Below are 21,718 nucleotides of genomic sequence, written 5' to 3'. Positions count from 1 at the left end.
TGCGGGCTCAGGGAATACGGTAGGGGAGGAGAGATTTAGTATAAGGGCCACTTTAAGCATCTTCCAGAATCCCATTGGAAGGGGGAGAAAATCCCATTTTTTGAAGAGCCCACTGATACCACCTTTAAAAAGAATACACAGGGGGGCCAGGTGCAGTGGCTCACGCCTGTAATCCCAGCCCTTTGGGAGGCCAAGGTGGGTGGATCACGAGGTCAGAAGATCGAGACCATCCTGGCTAACATGGTGAAACCCCGTCTCTACTAAAAATACAAAAAAATTAGCCGGGCGTGGTGGTGGGTGCCTGTAGTCCCAGCTAGTTGGGAGGCTGAGGCAGGAGAACGGCGTGAACCTGGGAGGTGGAGCTTGCAGTGAGCCGAGATCGCGCCATTGCACTCCAGCCCAGGTGACAGAGCAAGACTCCGTCTCAAAAAAAAAAAGAAAAAGAAAAAAGAGAAAGAGCTGTGACCAGGCACACTGGCTCACACCTGTATTCCCAGCACTTTGGGAGGGTGAGGAGGGCAGACTGCTTGAGCTGAGGAGTTTGAGACCAGCATGGGCAACGTGGTGAAACCCCATCTGTACAAAAAAGACAAAACCATTAGCCGGGTGCAGTGGCATGTGCCTGTAGTCCCAGCTACTTGGGAGGCTGAGGTGGGAGGATGGCTTTAGCCCAGGAGGCGGAGGTTGCAGTGAGTCAAGATCGTGCCACTGCACTCCAGCCTTGGTGACAGAGCCAAACCCTGTCTCGAAAAAAAAAAAAAAGAGAAGAAAAGCTATGCAGAAATGGGGGTGGGGAATCAGCCAACTCCCTTGTGCTGGGTCTCAGGGACACTCCATGCAGCTGCTGAGGCCCAGCCAGATGGCAAAGGGCCCTCAACCAACCCTGGGACCAGAACCACAAAAAGCCACCTACTTACTGGCTCCTGAGCCCAAGCTTAACAGGTGAAACGGACCACTCTTCACCAGGAAGGGCAGGGCTGTGCCAAGCTCACCCCAGACTTCTAGGCCTGGGAGGGTAGGGTCCCATGGAGCTGTGGGCTGCCCCCTACCCAACCTGACCTCTGCTTCCTCTCTTCCCTTCTCCCCACCCTAACATTCCTCCACAGTGGCAATAGCAAAGGAAAAGACATCAACACGATTAAATCCCTCCGAGTCCTCCGGGTGCTACGACCTCTTAAAACCATCAAGCGGTTGCCAAAGCTCAAGGTGAGATTGAGAGATGGTGGGGTGAGGTGGGGGGACTGTCACGGTTATCATGTACAGTTGAGCAGGTTGCACACTGCTCAAGGACAACACATTAAAGGAGGTGCTGATAACATCCTAGCCATCGTATATGGATATTTGTATTATTACAACTTCCCAGCAGATGGCAGTAAAGTGAGTTGATCTAAAATAATCTGTGTATTATGACAATTTTTCTTTAGATGAAATGTCTCATAGTTAAGATCCCTTTTTCTAATTCACATGAAGGCATCATATGGATTTGAAAGGGTATAATCGTGATCTGGGAAGCAGGAACTAGATTTCTTGTTCCATAAAATTTTGACTTTTCATCTACCTATTCTAGGCTCTACTAGCTCCCATTCCAAAACAGCATGAACCAGCATTTCCCAAAAGTCTGTCATTGAAAAAGAAAAAAAATTAAAGGAAATAAAATCCAGTCATTAGAGCACCCACTTTCAGTGTATGCTTCACCTGAGGGTCCCCAGTATTATCTCTTATGTAATATGTTTCTTTAAATCAAATTACACCTGTAATCCCTGCATTTTGGAAGACCACAGCAGGAGTATTGCTTGAGCCCAGGAGAATGAGACCAGCCTAGGCAACATAGTTAGACTCTGTCTCTATCAAAAATTAAAGAAGAAAATAGATACTGTTATTGAAATCTAACCAAATATGGTGCCTGCCCAAGGCTTTGAGCATTGACAACTGCTCTTTCTTGGTTAAAGAGGGAAAGTGTCAATGGTAGGTGTTAACATAGTAGCAATTTCTCCTTCACTCAAAAGGACTGAGAGTTGGAGAGGAAGTAACTTTGTTACCTTGTTTTTCTGTGTTGGGCTCACTTTGTATCACTTAAAAGCATCTCTGGTATCCCATTTGGGAGTTTTAGATCCATAGAATGCCAGGATTGAGTCCAACTTCTCCAACACTTATTTCTGAAAGCTGGGGGGCCTTACCCTAGGGACTTGACTTATGACCTTGCCTGTAAAATGGGAATGATAGTGGCTGGACGTGGTGGCTCACGCCTGTAATCCCAGCACTTTGGGAGGCCAAGGCGGGCAGATCACGAGGTCGAGAGATTGAGACCACGATGAAACCCCGTCTCTACTAAAAATATAAAAAAATAGCTAGGCATGGTGGTGGGCACCTGTAGTCCCAGCTACTCGGGAGGCTGACGCAGGAGAATGGCGTGAACCCGGGAGACAGAGTTTGCAGTGAGTGCTAAGATCGTGCCACTGCACTCCAGCCTGGGCGACAGAGCAAGACTCCATCTCCAAAAAAAAAAAAAAAAAGGGAATGATAATGGCAGTATTCTGGTATTATGGGCCACTGGAGGCAGAAGGTTGGGCAGGTCCTCAGCCCCTCATGTTCTCTGTCAACCCCACCCCACAGGCTGTGTTTGATTGTGTGGTGAACTCGCTTAAAAACGTCTTCAACATCCTCATCGTCTACATGCTATTCATGTTCATCTTCGCCGTGGTGGCTGTGCAGCTCTTCAAGGGGAAGTTCTTCCACTGCACTGACGAGTCCAAGGAGTTTGAGAAAGATTGTCGGTGAGTCTCAGCTTTCTGGCACATTCCCATGGAACTAGCAGGTGGGCAGGGGGGAAGTGGCTAGAGGCATCGGCCACTTGGGCTCAGAGACTGGAGAAGTGGTGAGCCTTGGGAGTGACTCAGTTGCAACCAGCTTGGATCTTGGGTAGAAAGAAAACCGGTTTTAGAATTTGAGTCACCACCCATAGCCACAGGATGAGTCATAAGCAAATTGCTTGACCTTTCAGTCACCGCCCTTGTCATGTGAGGGATATTAATACACGTCCACAGTTCCTTACTTGAAATCTTTACCGGCAGATGTGTTTTAAAGTTAAGAATATTTTGAGATTTTAGAAAGGTTGGACTGTGTACATCCCATGTCGGACATGACATCCTCAGCTGGGTCTGAGGCAGCCCTATAATCAAACACAATATTTCTGCCATAAAATGTGTATTCACACCAAATGGAGTAAATAACAAGTATAAAGAGCTTCATGTCCAATCAGATCAGGTTTCATTGCCAAATAAGTTAGGTAAGAGGCCAGGTGCAGTGGCTCACACCTGTAATTCCAACACTTTGGAAGGCTGAGGTGGGAGGATTACTTGAGGCCAGGAGTTGGAGACCAGGTTGGGCAACATAATGAGAGCCCATCCCTACAAAATAAATTTTAAAAGTTAGCAGGGCATGGTAGCACACACCTGTAGTCCCAGCTACCTGGGAGGCTGAGGCGGGAGGATTGTTTAAACATAGGAGTTCAACGCTGCAATGCACTATGATGGTACCACTGCACTCAAGCCTTCGTGACAGAGTGAGACCCTGCCTCTCAAAAATATATACATATAGGCTGGGTGCGGTGGCTCACGCCTGTAATCCCAGCACTTTGGGAGGCCGAGGCGGGCGGATCACGAGGCCAGGAGATCGAGACCATCCTAGCTAACATGGTGAAACCCCGTCTCTACTAAAAATACAAAAAACTAGCTGGGCATGGTGGCAGATGCCTGTAGTCCCAGCTACTCGGGAGGCTGAGGCAGGAGAATGGCGTGAACCCGGGAGGCAGAGCTAGCAGTGAGCCCAAACTGGGCCACTGTACTCCAGCCTGGGCAACAGAGTGAGACTGTCTCAAAAAAAAAAAAAAAAAATATATATATATATATATATACACACACACACACACACGTATATACACACACACATATATATACACACACACACTACATATATATGTGTGTATGTGTGTATATATATGTATGTGTATATATAGTGATATTGTTACCAGTGTAAAGTGGCATTTTGCAACATGTGATAGCCTGTTGTTATCTTGATGGCTATTTATTGAAATTAGGAGGATGCCAGATGTCTGGGTAGGAGTCTGGAACTAACCCTTGTTTCCTGCCTTGAAAAGGAGTAGCAACCTCCCTTAGCCTGATGAACCTGTGAATGTCCACTGTGCCTCTCTGCCTCCTCCTAAACTCCCCCCACCCCACCCCCAGCAAGCCTGAGGCTCTCACCCCGAGGACTAGAAGTTATCACGTTGGAAGCGTTGGGCCCTGGGTCAGCTCTCCCACCAGGAGTAAGGTCGTGCCATCACCCATGGATTTATCTCGAAGTAGATGCACACGTAATCCCCCATGAAGCACAGGGACACATGGTGGCAGGGCGGGGAGCCACTGCTTCCCAGGCTGAGGGACGCAGCCTAGGCTGGTGGACCCCTCTTCTTTTCCCTCCCCCTGTCTCTGATAACCAAAGACAAGTGCAAGACGGCCCCTCTTTCCCATTTGCTAACAGTCCCCACTCTCTGTGGCAGAGGCAAATACCTCCTCTACGAGAAGAATGAGGTGAAGGCGCGAGATCGGGAGTGGAAGAAGTATGAATTCCATTACGACAACGTGCTATGGGCTCTGCTGACCCTCTTCACCGTGTCCACGGGAGAAGGCTGGCCACAGTAAGTGGCCCGACTAGAAACCTACCCAGGAGGAACCCCAGGGAGCAGGAGGATAAAGGGCCTGAGAGCTTAGCAATAAGAAAGGTCTTGGAAGCCGGGCATGGTGGCTCACGCCTGTAATCCCAACACTTTAGGAGGCCAAGGCAGGTGTATTGCTTAAGGCCAGGAGTTTAAGATCAGCCTGAGCATCATGGCAAAACTCTAAAAATACTAAAAATACAAAAAAAAAAGAAAAAAAAAAAAAAACAGCCAAGCATGGTGGCTCACACCTGTGGTCCCGGCTACTCGGGAGACTGAGACACGAGAATCCCTTGAACCCAGGAAGCAGAGGTTGCAGTGAGCCGAGATTGCACCACTGCACTTCATCCTGGGTGACAGAGCAAAACTATGGCCTCCTCCCCACCCCGCAAAAAAAAAAAAAAAAAAAAAAAAAAAAAAAAAGGTGAGGCTGAATCATGGACTTCATCTTTATTTAAAATTTTGAGCCATTTGTGGTGGCTCGTACCTGTTATCCCAGCTACTCAGGAGGCTGAGGTGGGAGGATTGCTTGAGCCTAGGAGTTCAAGGCTGCAGTGAGCTGTGATTGTGCCATTGTACTCCAGCCTGGACAGCAGAAGGAGACCCCATCTCAAAAAACAAAAAGTAGAAGAAATTGGTATTTTTTCATCATGGACTTTTTGCATTAATTTTGATTTTTAAAAATATTGGAGCAAAAGATTATCTTGATTACTGGGATTTTCAGTACCCCCTTAATTCGCACCCAAAACAAATGCCTCCCTCCCTCACCTTGTCCAAGTCGTAGTCTTCCTCTCAGAGGTCTGGAAATACCAGGCCAGAAGCTTGGTAGATTCCAGCATGTACCCTCATTATCCTCACCTCCCTCCCTCTCTCAGCAAATATGCCAACCTGAACATGCTGTTCTGCCCACCCTCACACACATCCAGTACTCACACACATGGGAAGAGTGCTAACCCACAAGGCCCCTTTGAGCAAAGTTTTTTAAAACTCCCCTTTCTCAACAGACTTCACTTCCATCTGTCTGAAAATCATCGCAATAGACTTAAATGATTTTGTTCAAACAAGGCACTGGAGGGCCACCTGCCAAAAAATTGTCATCATGAATACACAAGTCTATCATGCCTATCATGTGAAAGTAACACTTAGACACAGCCTTTGAGCAGTGCACAACCTGCACAACTGTACAGAGCTGCTGTGCACTTACCTACTCTCATACATATCCTCATTGCACCTCCTCAGCACCCACCACCACCTGTGCTCAAATACCCACTCCACATTCATACACCCACCTCCACTCCCTCCATTGCCACAACCTGTCTTTAAATCCTAACTTGGCCACTTCTAAGTGGGTGATCTTCAGCATGTCCCTTTAAATTGCCGAACCTCAGTTTCCTCATATGCAAACTGGAGCCAGTAATAACCTCCCTGAGAGGGTTGCTGAGCAGGTGGGAATGAAACGTTGAATATTGTTTCCAGCACACAGCAAGCCCTTCATGCACTGCAGTAGAAATAACTGACATTGGCTGGGTGTGGTGGCTCACACCTGTAATCTCAGCAGTTTGGGAGGCCAAGGCAGGTGGATCACCTGAGGTCAGGAGTTCAAGACCAGCCTGACCAACATGGTGAAACCCCGTCTCTACTAAAAATACAAAAAAATTAGCCAGGCATGGTGGCGCATGTCTGTAATACCAGCTACTTAGGAGGCTGAGGCAGGAGAATCGCTTGAACCCAGGAGGTGGAGGTTGTAGTAAGTTGAGATCACGCCATTGCACTCCAGCCCGGGCACCGAGAGCAAAACTCCATCTCAAAAAATTAAAATTGGACCGAGCATGGTGGCTCATGCCTGTAATCCCAGCACTTTGGGAGGCCAAGGTGGGCGGATCCCGAGGTCAGGAGATCAAGACCATCCTGGCTAACATGGTGAAACCCCGTCTCTACTAAAAATACAAAAAAAAAAAAAAAAAGAAATTAAAATTAAGAAATAACTGACATTGTTGTCAAGCTTTCAAAAAACAGTGACTACTTAAATTTCTTTTTCATTTCCCTCTATTCCTGTTCCGCCATCTTACTTCCACCCTCTCTCCTCCTTCCTTATCACCCCTTGGGTCCTTGTCTCTCTCCTTCCTGTTCCTTCCCTCTCCCTGCCCCATTCCTTTCAGGGTCCTCAAGCACTCAGTGGACGCCACCTTTGAGAACCAGGGCCCCAGCCCCGGGTACCGCATGGAGATGTCCATTTTCTACGTCGTCTACTTTGTGGTGTTCCCCTTCTTCTTTGTCAATATCTTTGTGGCCTTGATCATCATCACCTTCCAGGAGCAAGGGGACAAGATGATGGAGGAATACAGCCTGGAGAAAAATGAGGTGCCACTTCCAATTCCATCTGTCCTTTAAAAACTGGGGACACAAACTTTAAAACACACACACACAACACCCGGGAACCCATTTCTAGGGGCACCTAGGGGAGAGAACAGAGGCATCCTCCAAACCAAATTCAGGGCTTCAGGGCAGTCCTTCATGGAGTTCCAGAGGAAACAAGTCATATAGTGTATGTATCAGTCAGTTTAGTCTGGATTGTGCCGCAGTAACAAGCAACCCCAGATTTCATTGCTAAATATCCATAAAGGGACTTATTTTTTGCTCACACTGCATGTTGAGATCAGTTGTGGATCTTCTGCTTGTCATCTTTTTTCTGGTTCCCAGGCTGGCAGAGCGGCAGAGCAGCCTCCCTCTGAGATGCTCCAGATGAAAAAGAGAGTATGTCAGACTGAGGCTCAGCTCTTCATGCTTGTACTCAAAAATGACACATGTCACTTCTGCTCACATTTCATCAGCCAAAGCAAGTCACACATCCATTCTGATGTCAGTGGAGTGGGGAAATACGATCTCCCCTAGTGAAGGGTGGTGAATATTTATGAATGAAAAGCCAAGCCAGGTGTGGTGGCTCACACCTGTGATCCCAACATTTTGGGAAACTGAGGCAGGAGGATCACTTGAGCTTAGGAGTTTGAGACCAGCCTGGCCAACACAGCAAGACCCAATCTCTACTACAAATCAAAAAAAAATAGCCAGGCATGATGGTGCACACCTTTAGTCCCAGTAACACGGGAGGCTGCTTGAGCCTGGGAGTTCGAGGCTGCAGTGAGCTATCATCATGCCAGTGCACTCCAGCCTGGGCAACAGAGCAAGACCCTGTCTCAGAAAAAGAAAACAAAAGAAAATCCAGTCCCCAGTCTACCAGAGAGTATAGACATGACTCTTTGCCTCTCTGGCATCATTCAAGCTAAATAGAGGACCTAGAATATATCCTCTGTTCCCTTGACCCCTTAAGACTTAATAACCACTATTTCTCCCTCTCTCTCCCTCGAAGAGAAGAAGGAGCAGCAAAGTATTCAGTAAGAAAGAATGGGCTGGGCGCAGTGGCTCACGCCTATAATCTTAACACTTTAGGAGGCCAAGGCAGGAGGATTGCTTGAGCCCAGGAGTTTAAGAACAGCCTGAGCAACATAGTGATACCCCATCTCTATGATTAAAAAAAAAAAAAAAGTTTTAATTAGCTGGGTGTGGTGGTGCATGCCTGTAGTCCCAGCTACTCAGGAGGCTGAAGTGGGAGGATCACTTGAGCCCAGGAGGTCAAGGCTGCAGTGAGCTGTGATTGCACTGCACTCCAGCCTAGGTGACAAAGCAAGCCCCTGTCAGAAAAAAAAAAAAAGAAAAAGAAAAGAAGGAAGGAGGGAGGGAGGGAGAGTGGGAAGGAAGAAGGAAGAAGGAAGGAAGGAAAGAAGGAAGAAAGGAAAGAGAAAGAGAAGGGAGGGAAGGAAGGAGAGAGGGAGGGAGGAAAAGAAGGAAGGAAGGAGAAAGAAAGGGAGGGAAGGAAAGAAGGAAGAAGAGAGAAAGGGGAAAGGGAGGAAGGAATGAAGGGAAGGAAGGAAAAAGGGAATGAAGGAGGGAGGGAGGAAAGGAAGGGAGGGAGGGAGGGAGGGAAAGAAGGATTAGGCTTCAGTTTGATTTGGCACACTTGGTAGCTGTGTCACCTCAGGCAAGTGGTTTAACCTCTCTAAGCCTCTATTTTTGTCATCTGCAAAGTGAGGTCATTGATAGTACCCACTTCCCATGTTTGCATTAGCCATGCAATAATGGGGAAATGTCAGTGCAAAATTGGCAGATGGTGACGTTTCAAGCAACTGTAGCTGTTAAGATAAGAAAGCAATGGTGAGGGCCAGGCGCGGTGGCTCACACCTGTAATCCCAGCACTTTGGGAGGCTGAGACAGGCGGATCAGGAGGTCAGGAGATCAACACCATCCTGGCTAACAGTGAAACCCCGTCTCTACTGAAAATACAAAAAATTAGCCGAGCGTGGTGGCGGGCACCTGTAGTCCCAGCTACTCGGGAGGCTGAGGCAGAAGAATGGCGTGAACCCGGGAGGCGGATGTTACAGTGAGCCGAGGTCGTGCCACTGCACTCTAGCCTGGGTGATACAGCAAGACTCTGTCTCAAAAAACAAAAAAGAAAGAAAGAAAGCAATGGTGAGAAGGAGGAGGGAGCCCAGGAATCCTGGCTGGGGGCAAGAGAGGCAGAGACTCAAGCAGAAGCACTTGAGTTAGACAGAGGGTGCCCGGTATACAGCCACCTTCCTGCTGCCTCTGCCACTCTCACCACTGGCCTCTCTCCCGCAGAGGGCCTGCATCGATTTCGCCATCAGCGCCAAGCCGCTGACCCGACACATGCCGCAGAACAAGCAGAGCTTCCAGTACCGCATGTGGCAGTTCGTGGTGTCTCCGCCTTTCGAGTACACAATCATGGCCATGATCGCCCTCAACACCATCGTGCTTATGATGAAGGTAAGCGCCCTACACCAACCCCCAGCACTGCTTAAGCCCCATCTCGTTCCTGCCTCTACCCTCGTAAAATGAAACCATCTGCAGTTTCCCAGACAGACCACATTCTGGATCACTTCTGAGATTTTTTTCCTGCTGTTCCCTCTACCTGACACACAGTTCCCACCACTCCCCCTGGCCAGCTGCTTCTTCCCAGCTGTACCTCCAGACCTCTTCCTCCAGAAAGCCTTCCCTGATCACCCAAGACTGCTTGAGGTGCCTGTGTTAGCAGGCATCCTATCTTTATGTCGCCTACCACAAAAATCAGCATCAGGTTGCACGACGGTGCCCCCCACCCACTTGTGAGGACCTCACCCCAGAATTCCTAGAGTCCAACAAGGATCTGGCTCGGACGGAACAAGAAGCTCTCTATAAATGTTTGATTAATGAAATGAGGGAGCTGGGCACGGTGGCCCATGCTTGTAATCCCAGAACTTTGGGAGGCCAAGGCAGGCAGATCACCTGAGGTCGCGAGTTCGAGACCAGCCTGAGCAACATGGAGAAACTCCATCTCTACTAAAAATACAAAATCAGTCGAGCATAGTGGTGCGCATCTGTAATCCCAGCTACTCAGGAGGCTGAGGCAGGAGAATCGCTTGAACCCGGGAGGCGGAGGTTGCTGTGAGCCGAGATCGCGCCATTGCACTCCAGCCTGGGCAACAAGAGCGAGACTCCGTCTCAAAAAAAAAAAAAAAAAGAGAGAAAAGAAAAGAAAAAGAAATAGAAATGAGGGAGGAGGGGTAGGCAAGGGCCCTGAAATCCCCAGGGACAAGGAGCTGCTTCCAAAAAAAAACTCTGAGGCCGGGTGCAGTGGCTCAAGCCTGTAATCCCAGCACTTTGGGAGGCCGAGACGGGCGGATCACAAGGTCAGGAGATTGAGACCATCCTGGCTAACATGGTGAAACCCCGTCTCTACTAAAAATACAAAAAACTAGCCGGACGAGGTGGCGGGCGCCTGTAGTCCCAGCTACCTGGGAGGCTGAGGCAGGAGAATGGCGTAAACCCAGGAGGCGGAGCTTGCAGTGAGCTGAGATCCAGCCACTGCGCCCCAGCCTGGGCGACAGAGCGAGACTCCGTCTCGAAAAAAAAAAAAAAACTCTGAAAACTTTTCACCCTGTGCTTTGGACTCCAAAGCGTGGATTCAAGCCTAGCTCTGCCATTTCATTCATTTAACTTTGCGCAAGTAACCAGTGACTTTCTGGGGACTCGGTTCCCTGTCAATAAAATGGGAATGATAATAATAGCACCTTTGCCCCCTCCAGAGGAGGTGAGAGGATGGAATGAGAAAGTTGATGCAAGGACCTTAGTGCCTTCTCGGCACTTCAAAAACAATCATAGTGGCCAGGCGTGGTGGCTCACACCTGTAATCCCAGCCCTTTGGGAGGTCAAGGCAGGTGGATCACTTGAGACCAGGTGTTTGAGACCATCCTGGCCCACATGATGAAATCCTGTCTCTACTAAAAATACAAAAATTAGCTGGGCATGATGGCGCACGCCTACAATCCCAGCTGCTTGAGAGGCTGAGGCATGAGAATGGCTTGAACCCAGGAGGCAGAAGTTGCAGTGAGCTGAGATCACACCACTGCACTCCAGCCTGGGTGACAGAGTGAGACTCCATCTCAAAGAAAATAAGGAGGCCGGGCACAGTGGCTCACGCCTGTAATCCCAGCACTTTGGGAGGTCGAGGCAGGCGGATCACGAGGTCAGGAGATCGAGACTATCCTGGCTAACACGGAGAAACCCCATCTCTACTAAAAATACAGAAAGTTAGCTGGGCGTGATGGCAGGCACCTGTAGTCCCAGCTATTTGGGAGGCTGAGGCAGAAGAATGGCGTGAACCCGGGAGGCGGAGCCTGCAGTGAGCCGATCGTGCCACTGCACTCCAGCCTGGGCGACAGAGTAAGACTCATTCTCAAAAAAAAAAAAAAAGGAAAGAAAAAGTATAATTCAGCCAGGCACAATGGTGTATGCCTATAGTCCCAACTATCAGGAGGCTAAGGTAGGAGGATTGTGAGTTCGAGCCCAGCCTGGGCAAAACAGGAAGACCCCGTCTACCAAAAAAAAAAGAGGCGGGGGAAAGTTTTTGTTTTTTGATGTGAAAAGAAGAGCCTAGTCTGGCGGAGAGCTGGGCTTTCCTGAACTATGCCTCCCAACAGTGAGATTGCTCAGCCCTTGCCTGGGGCCGGAGTGTTGCCTGGAAAACAGCCATGAAGCTGCCTCCCCACTTCCCACTTCCCACCCCCGCTCACTGACCCCTGCCACTCCTGCTTCTTTCCCCCTAGTTCTATGGGGCTTCTGTTGCTTATGAAAACGCCCTGAGGGTGTTCAACATCGTCTTCACCTCCCTCTTCTCTCTGGAATGTGTGCTGAAAGTCATGGCTTTTGGGATTCTGGTAAGTACCACCTTGGGGCTACAGCTACGGGCTTGGGAGAAGTCCAAGGGGGAGCAATGGGTGCTGGACGATGGTCTCCCCACATGGCCTCAAGACCCCCAACCTCAAGGGTGGCTTCGGCATCCTGCCAGTGGCCACAGATCCTACTTAGGCATTCTGTGTTTGCCAAGGAGTCCCAGGGAGACCCAACACATGAGTGTTACTGTATGGCTGCTTATGTATTCAGGTCCTCAAAATGATAGGAGTCATCATGCTGGGAGCTGTTAGCATCCACTTTAGAGATAAGAAGACTGAAATCAGGCTGGGCGAGGTGGCTCATGGCTGTAATTCCAACACTTTGGGAGGCCGAGGTGGGCGGATCACCTGAGGTTGGGAGTTGGAGACCAGCCTGACCAACATGGAGAAACTCTGTCTCTACTAAAAATACAAAATTAGCCAGGTGTGGTGGCGCATGCCTGTAATCCCAGCTACTTGGGAGGCTGAGGCAGGAGAATCACTTGAACCTGGGAGGCAGAGGTTGCAGTGAGCCGAGATCACGCCACTGCACTCCAGCCTGGGCAACAAGAGTGAAACTCTGTCTCAAAAAAAAAAAAAAAAGAAAGAAAACTGAAATAGGCTGAGCACAGTGGCTCGTGCCTGTAATCCTAATGCTTCAGGAGGCCAAGGCAGAGCAATCACTTGAAGCTAGGGAGTTCTCAACCAGCCTGGGCAGCAAAGCAAGCCCCTGTCCCTACAAAAAAAAAAAAAAATTTAATTAGCCAGGCATGGTAACTCGTGCCTGTAGTCCCAGCTACTCAGGAGGCTGAGGTGGGAAGGTATTTTGAGCCCAGGAGGTGGAGGTTGCTGTGAGCTATGATCATGCCACTGCATCCCAGCCTGGGCAACAGCAAGACTCCACGTTTAAAAAAGAAACACAGAGGACGGACACAGTGACTCACACCTGTAATCCCAGCACTTTGGGAGGCAGAGGCAGGCAAATCACTTGAGCCCAGGAGTTCGAGACCACCCTGGCCAACATGGCAAAACCCTATCTCTACTAAAAATACAAAAAATTAGCCTGGCGTGCTTGTGGGTGCCTGTCATCCCACCTTCTCAGGAGGCTGAAGCAGGAGAATCGCTTGTACCCAGGAAGTGGAGGCCGCAGTGAGCTGAGATCACACCACTGCACTCCAGCCTGAGCAACAGAGCGAGTCTCAAAAAAATAATGATACTAAAAATAGATACATCTTTATTTTTCACCAGCCAATAACTAAATTTTAACATTTCCTTCCATCTTAAAGGGAGACAACAAGGGTTATTAGTATTATCAACCGTTAATATTAGCAACATGACCTGTGTCACTTACAAACATCAGATATTTTCATACTGCCTTATAAGAGCTGCAGATACCTTAACATTTAATTTGCATTCATCATTGCTTTAAAATGCTGCGTGTGATTAAACCTTTTTATTCAGTGTGTTAATGAAGTATATTCATTGTTAGATCGCCTTTTTTTTTTTTTTTTTTTTTTTTTTGCGACGGAGTCTCGCTCTGTCCCCCTGGCTGGAGTGCAGTGGTATGATCTCGGCTCACTGCAAGCTCCACCTCTCGGGTTCACGCCATTCTCCTGCCTCAGCCTCTTCAGTAGCTGGGACTACAGGTGCCCGCCACCGTGCCTGGCTAATTTTTTGTATTTTTAGTAGAGACGGAGTTTCACCGTGGTCTTGATCTCCTGACCTTGTGATCTGCCCACCTCGGCCTCCCAAAGTGCTGGGATTACAGGCGTGAGCCACCGCGCCCGGCCTAGATCGCCATTTTTAAAACTTTTTTTTTTTTTTTTTTGAGACAGAGTCTTACTCTGTTGTCTAAACTGGAGTGCAGTAGCATAATCTTGGCTCACCGAAACCTCCACCTCCTGGATTCAGGTGATTCTCCCATCTCAGCCTTCTGAGTAGCTGGGACTACAGACGCACACAAGCATGCCCAGCTAATTTTTGTATTTTTAGTAGAGACGGGGTTTTACCATGTTGGCCAAGCTGGTCTCAAACTCCTGGCCTCAAGCAATCTGCCTGCCTCGGCCTCCCAAAATGCTGGGATTACAGGCATGAGACACCATGCCCAGCCTTAAAAAATATTTTGATAGCTATTATAAAAGGTAACCTTTCAGTCTTGACTGTTTTGTTATGCATTTACAAGTCTTTATGCATAAAATAAAATAGCCAGGGCTAGTCTCACGTGGCCAAGGGGGTTCACAGAATACGCACAAAAGTATTATAGTTGGCTGGGCACAGTGGCTCACACCTGTAATCCCAGCACTTTGGGAGGCAGAGGGGGGCAGATTACGAGGTCAAGAGGTCCAGACTACCCTGGCCAACATGGTGAAACCCCATCTCTACTAAAAACTACAAAAATTAGCTGGGCATGGTGGCGCATGCCTGTAGTCTCAGCTACTCGGGAGGCTGAGGCAGGAGAATCATTTGAACATGGGAGGTGGAGGTTGCAGTGAGCCGAGATCATGCCACTGCATTCCAGCCTGGCAACAGAGCGAGACTCCATCTCAAAAAAAAGGCTGGGCGCGGTGGCTCACACCTGTAATCCCAGCACTTTGGGAGGCCGAGGCAGGCAGATCACAAGGTCAGGAAATCGAGACCATCCTGGCTAACACGGTGAAACCCCGTCTCTACTAAAAATACAAAAAATTAGCCAGGCATGGTGGCGGGCGCCTGTAGTCCCAGTTACTCGGGAGGCTGAGGTAGGAGAATGGCGTGAACCTGGGAGGCGGAGCTTGCAGTGAACCAAGATAGCGCCATTGCACTCCAGCCTGGGTGAGAGCAAGACTCCGTCTCAAACAAAAAAAAAAAGTATTATAGTTCACACCTGTAAGCCCAGCAGTTTTGGTGGCTAAAGTGGGAGGATTGCTTGAAGCCAGGAGTTCAAGACCAGGCTGGACAACATAGCAAGACTCCATCTCTACAAAAAAAAAAAAATTAAAGGCTGGACGCAGTGGCTCATGCCTGCAATCCCAGCACTTTGGGAGGCCAAAGTGGGCAGATCTGTTAAGACCAGCAGTTCGAGACCAGCCTAGCCAAAATAGTGAAACCCCCTCTCTACTAAAAATACAAAAATTAACTGGGCATGGTAGCGCACGCCTATAATCCCAGCTACTCAGGAGCCTGAGGTGTGACAATAGTTTGAACTCAGGAGGTGGAGAGAGCCAGGATTGTGCCACTGCACTCCAGCCTGGGTGACGGAGGGAGACTCTGTCTCAAAAACAAAACATTAGGCCGGGTGCAGTAGCTCACGCCTGTAATCCCAGCATTTTGGGATGTAGAGGCAGGCAGATCACGAGATCAAGACCATCCTAGCTAACATGGTGAAACCTCATCTCCACTAAAAATATAAAAAATTAGCCAGGCGTGGTGGCAGGCGCCTGTAGTCCCAGCTACTCAGGAGGCTGAGGCAGGAGAATGGCATGAACCTGGGAGGTGGAGCTTGCAGTGAGCCAAGATCGCACCACTGCACTCCAGCCTGGGTGACAGAGCAAGACTCTGTCTCAAAAAAACAATTTTTTTTAATTAAAAATTAAAAATCAAACAGGCATGGTGCATACATCTATAGTCCTAGCTACTCAGGAGACTGAAGCAAGAATATTGCTTGAACCCAGTTAGTCAGAGTTGCAATGAGCTACAATTGCACCACTGCACTTCAGCCTGAGTGACAGAGTGAGACCCCATCTCTAAAAGAATAAAAATTGACCGGGCGCAGTGGCTCACGCCTGTAATCCTAGCACTTTGGGAGGCCGAGGCGGGTAGATCACGAGGTCAGGAGATTGAGACCATCTTGTCTAACATGGTGAAACCCCATCTCTACTAAAAATACAAAAAATAGCCGGGCGTGGTGGTACGCGCCTGTAGTCTCAGCTATTCAGGAGGCTGAGGCAGGAGAATCGCTTGAACCCAGGAAGTGGAGGTTGCAGTGAGCCAACATCGTGCCACTGCACTCCAACCTGGGTGACAGAGTGAGACTCCATCTCAAAAAATACATAAATAAATAATAAGAAAATGAAAATTATTTTTAAAAAATTGGAGGGCTGGGTGTGATGGCTCATACCTGTAATCCCGGCACTGTGGGAGCCTGAGGCAGGCAGATCCCTTGAGGTCAGGAGTTCAGGATCAGCCTGGACAACATGGCGAAACCCTATCTCTACTAAAAATACAAAAATTAGCAGGGCGTGGTGGTGCGTGCCTGTATTCCCAGCTACTCAGGAGGCTGAGGCACGAGAATCTCTTGAACCCGGGAGGCGGAGGTTGCAGTGAGCTGAGATCACGCATTACACTCCAGCCTGGGTGACAGAACGAGACTTTGTTTCAAAAAAAAAAAAAAAAAATTAAGGTGAGGAAGGCTTATGCTAATGGGCTAGGACTTGAAGTAAAGTGACTTATTGCAGGTCCCCAGTGTGTGGCCAGGGTGAGACTTGAACCAGGACATCCGTTCTCTTGACCACCAGCTTAGTCCATCCCTTTGAAGAGAATGACCTACAGCCTGGGTCTCAGCCATGGTCTCAGGAAACCAAGTTCCCACCTTGGTTTACGGAGGTGGTTAGGGCATCAGCTTCAGTGCCAGAGTTCTAGGTTCAGATCTTGCCTCATCCTATATAAGCTTTGTCACCTCCCCATCATTAAAAGGAGCCATCCTCCGCCTCCACCTCAGCAGAGCCCTGGTAAGCAGCAAATGCACTAATGTGCATGTAGAGGACTGAGGATAAAACCTGGCCTGGAGTGAGCACTCAGTAAATGCTAGGGGCCAGGCGCGGTGGCTGACACCTGTAATCTCAGCACTTTGAGGGGCTGAGGCGGGTGGATCGCTTGAGCCCAGGAGTCTGAGACCAACCTGAACAACACAGTGAGATTCTGTCTCTACAAAAAGTACAAAAATCAGCCTGGTGTGGTGGCGTGCACCTGCAGTCCCATCTACTCAGGAGGCTGAGGTTGGAGGATGGATTCAGCCCAGGAGGTCAAGGCTGCAGTGAGTCGTGATTGAGCCACTGCACCCCACCCTGGGTGACAGAGCAAGACCCTGTATCAAAATAAATAAATAAATAAATGCTAGGAAAGGGGTCCTAATAATGGACCTTTTTCCTCCAAAATAGTGGCTTTGCTTTGGTAGAGATGCTACTTAATAGAAGCATTTCAGGCCAGGTGTGGTGGCTCATGCCTATAGTCCCAGCACTTTGGGACTCCTGCCAAGGCAGGAGAATTGCTTGAACCCAGAGGTTTTAGACCAGCCTGGGCAACATAGCAAGACCTCATCTCTACAAAAAAAATGAAAAATTAGCCAGCATAGTGGCACATGACTGTTGTCCTAACTACTTAGGCTAAGGCAGGAGGATTACTTAAGCCCAGGAGTTCAAGGCTGCAGTGAGCTGTGATCACATCGCTGCCCTCCAGCCTGGACAACAACACAAGACCCAGACTCTAAAAAACAAAAAAGAAGCACTTCGAGAAATTTCTTTTTTTTTTTTTTTTTTTTGAGACGGAGTCTCGCTCTGTCGCCCAGGCTGGAGTGCAGTGGCCCGATCTCAGCTCACTGCAAGCTCCGCCTCCCAGGTTTACGCCATTCTCCTGCCTCAGCCTCCGGAGCAGCTGGGACTACAGGCGCCCGCCACCTCGCCCGGCTAGTTTTTTGTATTTTTTTTAGTAGAGACGGGGTTTCACCATGTTAGCCAGGATGGTCTCGATCTCCTGACCTCGTGATCCACCCGTCTCGGCCTCCCAAAGTGCTGGGATTACAGGCTTGAGCAACCGCGCCGGGCCGAGAAATTTCTTAAATGATACACTGAGCATACCCCAGAGGTTCTGATTCACTTGGTTTGATGAAGCAGGGGGGATCACTGAATCTGTAATTTTTGTTTGTTTGTTTGTATGTTTGTTTGTGATGACTACTCACTCTGTCACCCAGGCTGAAGTGCAGTGGTGCAATCTTGGCTCACTGCAACCTCTGCCTCCTAGGTTCAAGCAATTGTCCTGCCTCAGCCTCCTGACTAGCTGGGATTACAGGTGGCCACCATCACGCCCAGCTAATTTTTGTATTTTTAGCAGAGACGGGGATTCACCATGTCAGCCAGGTTGGTCTCCAACTCCTGACCTCGGGTGATCTGCCTGCCTCAGCCTCCCAAAGTGCTGGGATTACAGGCGTGAGCCACCAGGCCCGGCCTAGCCCCTACTTTTCAGGGACCTGCCCTGGGGCTTTGCCACCCTCATATTCCAGTTGGATTACAGGCGTGAGCCACTGCACCCAGCCTGCAGTTATTTTATTCCTGAGTTGGTCTTCTGCTGGTGAAGTGATTCTTCCACTGGGGCCTGGAGCTGCATCTCCCTCACCCTGCCAATCCTGCAAGAGCCAGCACTGAGCTTCCCCTCTGCTTTCTGGTGTTTTTGTTTTTGTTTTTGTTTTTGTTTTTGTTTTTGTTTCTGAGATGGGGGTCTCACTCTGTTGCCCAGGCTGGTCTTAAACTTGTAACCTCAAGCAGTTGTCCCTCCTTGGCCTTCCAAAGTGCTGGAATTATAGGCATGAGCCACCATGTCTGGTCTCCCCTTTCAGTTTTAAATGAAGCCACAAGTTCCCTGTGTAACATTCGGGAGATAGAGGGGAGCTCTCTAGCCTAGGGGTTGAGGTCTGTGACCAGACGCCTATAAAGTTGTCTTTGTTTGGACTCCCATGGAAGCAGAGCCTGAGACAAGGATTGAGTGCAAGGAATTTATCTGGGATGCAAGGCAGTAAGGGACAGGGGAAGAGACACAGGGACAGAAAGGCAACCAGGAAAGAGTGTATTATTAAGCCAGTTCCTGCTGTGGACAAATGGGGCTCAGTTTCAGTGGGGACCTCCAGGAGGCAGCAGAGAGCACATAGCACAGAGTCATCCCACCTCACCGGGAGGGAGTTGGGGTATTTATCCTCCAGTGCCCATCAGACATAATCAAAGGCCATTTCCAGGGGAGCTATTAATTCCCTAACACATGTGCAGCCAGAGAGAGACACTGGGCCAAGTAATGTACTGTAGGTGTGCAGATGAGATATGGGCAAGGCCCCAACAACATCTGCCAAAATGCCAAAAGTGCCAGTAGGACCCGAATTCCTGTTTTTTTTTTTTTTTGCGGAGTCTCGCACTGTGGCCCAGGCTGGAGTGCAGTAGTGCAATCTCTGCTCACTGCAAGCTCTGCCTCCCAGGTGCACACCATTCTCCTGCTTCAGCCTCCCGAGTAGCTGGGACTACAGGCGCCTCCCACCACGCCTGGCTAATTTTTTTTTTTTTTTTTTTTTTTTTTTTTTTTTTTTTTTTTGAGATGGAGTCTCGCTTTGTCGCCCAGGCTGGAGTGCAGTGGCCGGATCTCAGCTCACTGCAAGCTCCGCCTCCCGGGTTTACGCCATTCTCCTGCCTCAGCCTCCCGAGTAGCTGGGACTACAGGCGCCCACCACCTCGCCCGGCTAGTTTTTTGTATTTTTAGTAGAGACGGGGTTTCACCATATTAGCCAGGATGGTCTCGATCTCCTGACCTCGTGATCCGCCCGTCTCGGCCTCCCAAAGTGCTGGGATTCCAGGCTTGAGCCACCGCGCCCGGGCTTTTTTTTTTTTTTTTTTGTATTTTTAGTAGAGATGGGGTTTCCCTGTGTTAGCCAGGATGGTCTTGATCTCCTGACCTCATGATCCACCTGCCTCAGCCTCCCAGAGTTCTGGGATTAGAGGTGTGAGCCACCGCACCCAGCCCCCTGAATTCCTTTTATAGGCAGTTGCGAAACAACAACATCCCATCTGTTGAGCACCTACTGTATATTCCATGCTCGGCGACCCACATTCATTGTCTGATTGCTGTGTTACTGCTGCCTCCCAGAGAAGGGCGCAAAGGCCCCAGGCACTTCAACTAGGAGGGAAGCACAGCTCTAAAGTCAGGCTCCTTCTCTGTAAGGTAGAGGGGCTACTTCAGGGTCACACTGACCACCCCAACCCCTGACCTGGCCTCTGCTTCTGCGAAGATGCTGATAAGGCCCTGTGTTTTGTGTTTTGGGTCCCACTGACCCCAGAGGGGAGGGCCATCTCTTTGACCCAGACTCTTGGGTCCAGACTGGGATGCCATCCATCACCATGTCAGTACCCGGTTGAGGGGAGTCAGAGATAGGAGGAGACCTTGTGGGACTTGAGGCTGTGACTGTTTTCCAAACAATGTGGAGTATTTCCATATTTTAGCAACAGAAAGGCTATGCTTGTGTTTCCCCTTGAGCCAGCACCCAGCCCAGGAATGTAGCAGTCAGGATAGATCAAGTGAAGCTGTAGTAACAAACAGCCCCCACATCTCAGTAACTTAAATTGATGGGAAGGTTTTTTTACACTCAGCAGGGAAGCTGTTTGTCTCATAGTTAGTCAGGGACCCAGGCTCACAGAGTAGCTGCCATTCAAAATGTTACTAGTCACCAAGCCCAGGGTTGAGAGGCTAGAGAGGCCAATGCTGACCAGAAAGTGACCGCACTGCTTCCACTCACAGCACATCGCTGCACCTAGACACACATGGCCCCGTCTAAACACAAGGGGGCCAGGAAGTGCATGTGCCTGAAAGGCCCCAAAGCCCCCTGTCCAGTTCCTGTTCTGTACCCTGTTACTATCCTCCTCCAGATCAGGAAATGGAGACCCAGAGAGGTTAAGCCACTTGCCCATAGCCACACAGCTCTGGTTGCAGAGTTGGGATTTGAACCCAGAGTCTCCTTTCTTCTCGAGTATGCTGCCAACCTAGTGGGGTCCTGAACAGACTGTGGGCTGTCTGAGGCCTGGGTTCAAATCCTGGCTTTACGTCTCTGTGCTGCTAGCCTCAGGCAGATGAGTGGCTTGGTCACCTCCTAGAAAATGGGTATAGCTGGGAGCGGTGGCTCACGCCTGTAATCCCAACACTTTGGAAGGCCGAGGTGGGCAGATCACTTGAGGTCAGGAGTTCAAGACCAGCCTGACCAACATGATGAAACCCCGTCTCTACTAAAAATACAAAAAATTAGCTGGGTGTGGTGGCATGCACCTGTGGTCCCAGCTACTTGGGAGGCTGAGGCAGGAGAATCGCTTGAACCCAGGAGGCAGAGGTTACAGTGAGCCAAGATCGTGCCACTGCACTCCAGCCTGGGCGACAGAGTGAGACTCCATCTCAAAAAAAAAAAAAAAGAAAGAAAGAAAGAAAATGGGTGATAACCATTCCCTCCAGGATCTTCATGAGGATCTCGATGATGTCATTTATAAAGCCCCTGGGGTCTCAGGAGCCCTCAAAAATGCTGGAGAGATAAGCCACAGCTCTGAAGAGCAGCCCCAGCCCCATGGAGCTGAAGCAGGGACTGAAGGCCCCCTCTGGGGCCAGGCCAATCATGGGAAGGCCCCCAGGGGTTCCCAGGGAGGGAGACTCAGCGCAGATGATGTTGAACAGCCTTTACCGCAGCCCTTTGAACAACCACAACTGCCCCGGGCACTCTGCTGATTGGTAGCTGTGCCTCTAACATGCCCCCGGCCAGTCTAGGGGGGCCGGGAACCAAGCCCTCTGTTGGCATCTCTTGTCTTGTGGGTCCCCATTCTAGAATTATTTCCGCGATGCCTGGAACATCTTCGACTTTGTGACTGTTCTGGGCAGCATCACCGATATCCTCGTGACTGAGTTTGGGGTAAGTCTCCCACCAGCTTCTCTCTGGGTGACTCTGGGCTGGACAAGGCGGGTGGCGGGGGGTGGGGGA

General features: G+C 49.6%; 1 protein-coding gene across 22 annotated transcripts in view; it reads left to right on the top strand.

Annotated features, from left to right (window-relative positions):
• The window catches only part of CACNA1A (calcium voltage-gated channel subunit alpha1 A), a 432,044-nt gene that overhangs the window by 368,635 nt on the left and 41,691 nt on the right, over positions 1–21,718 (top strand). For all 22 annotated transcript variants that reach the window (XR_012428445.1, XM_045380278.2, XM_074026050.1 and 19 more), the window contains 7 exons: positions 1,107–1,206; positions 2,614–2,774; positions 4,559–4,696; positions 6,874–7,075; positions 9,389–9,553; positions 11,872–11,982; positions 21,566–21,649. Coding sequence is in view for 21 of the 22 variants with exons in the window: in XM_045380278.2 (XP_045236213.2) it covers positions 1,107–1,206; positions 2,614–2,774; positions 4,559–4,696; positions 6,874–7,075; positions 9,389–9,553; positions 11,872–11,982; positions 21,566–21,649 (961 nt within the window). In the remaining variant the exon portion in view is untranslated. The remainder of the gene's footprint in view (positions 1–1,106; positions 1,207–2,613; positions 2,775–4,558; positions 4,697–6,873; positions 7,076–9,388; positions 9,554–11,871; positions 11,983–21,565; positions 21,650–21,718) is intronic.

This window comes from Macaca fascicularis, chromosome 19 (genome assembly GCF_037993035.2).
Source record: "Macaca fascicularis isolate 582-1 chromosome 19, T2T-MFA8v1.1".
NCBI classification, from domain to species: domain Eukaryota; kingdom Metazoa; phylum Chordata; class Mammalia; order Primates; family Cercopithecidae; genus Macaca; species Macaca fascicularis.
The sequence above is the reverse complement of the archived record's forward strand: the minus strand, read 5'-3'. Positions and strand labels throughout refer to the sequence as shown.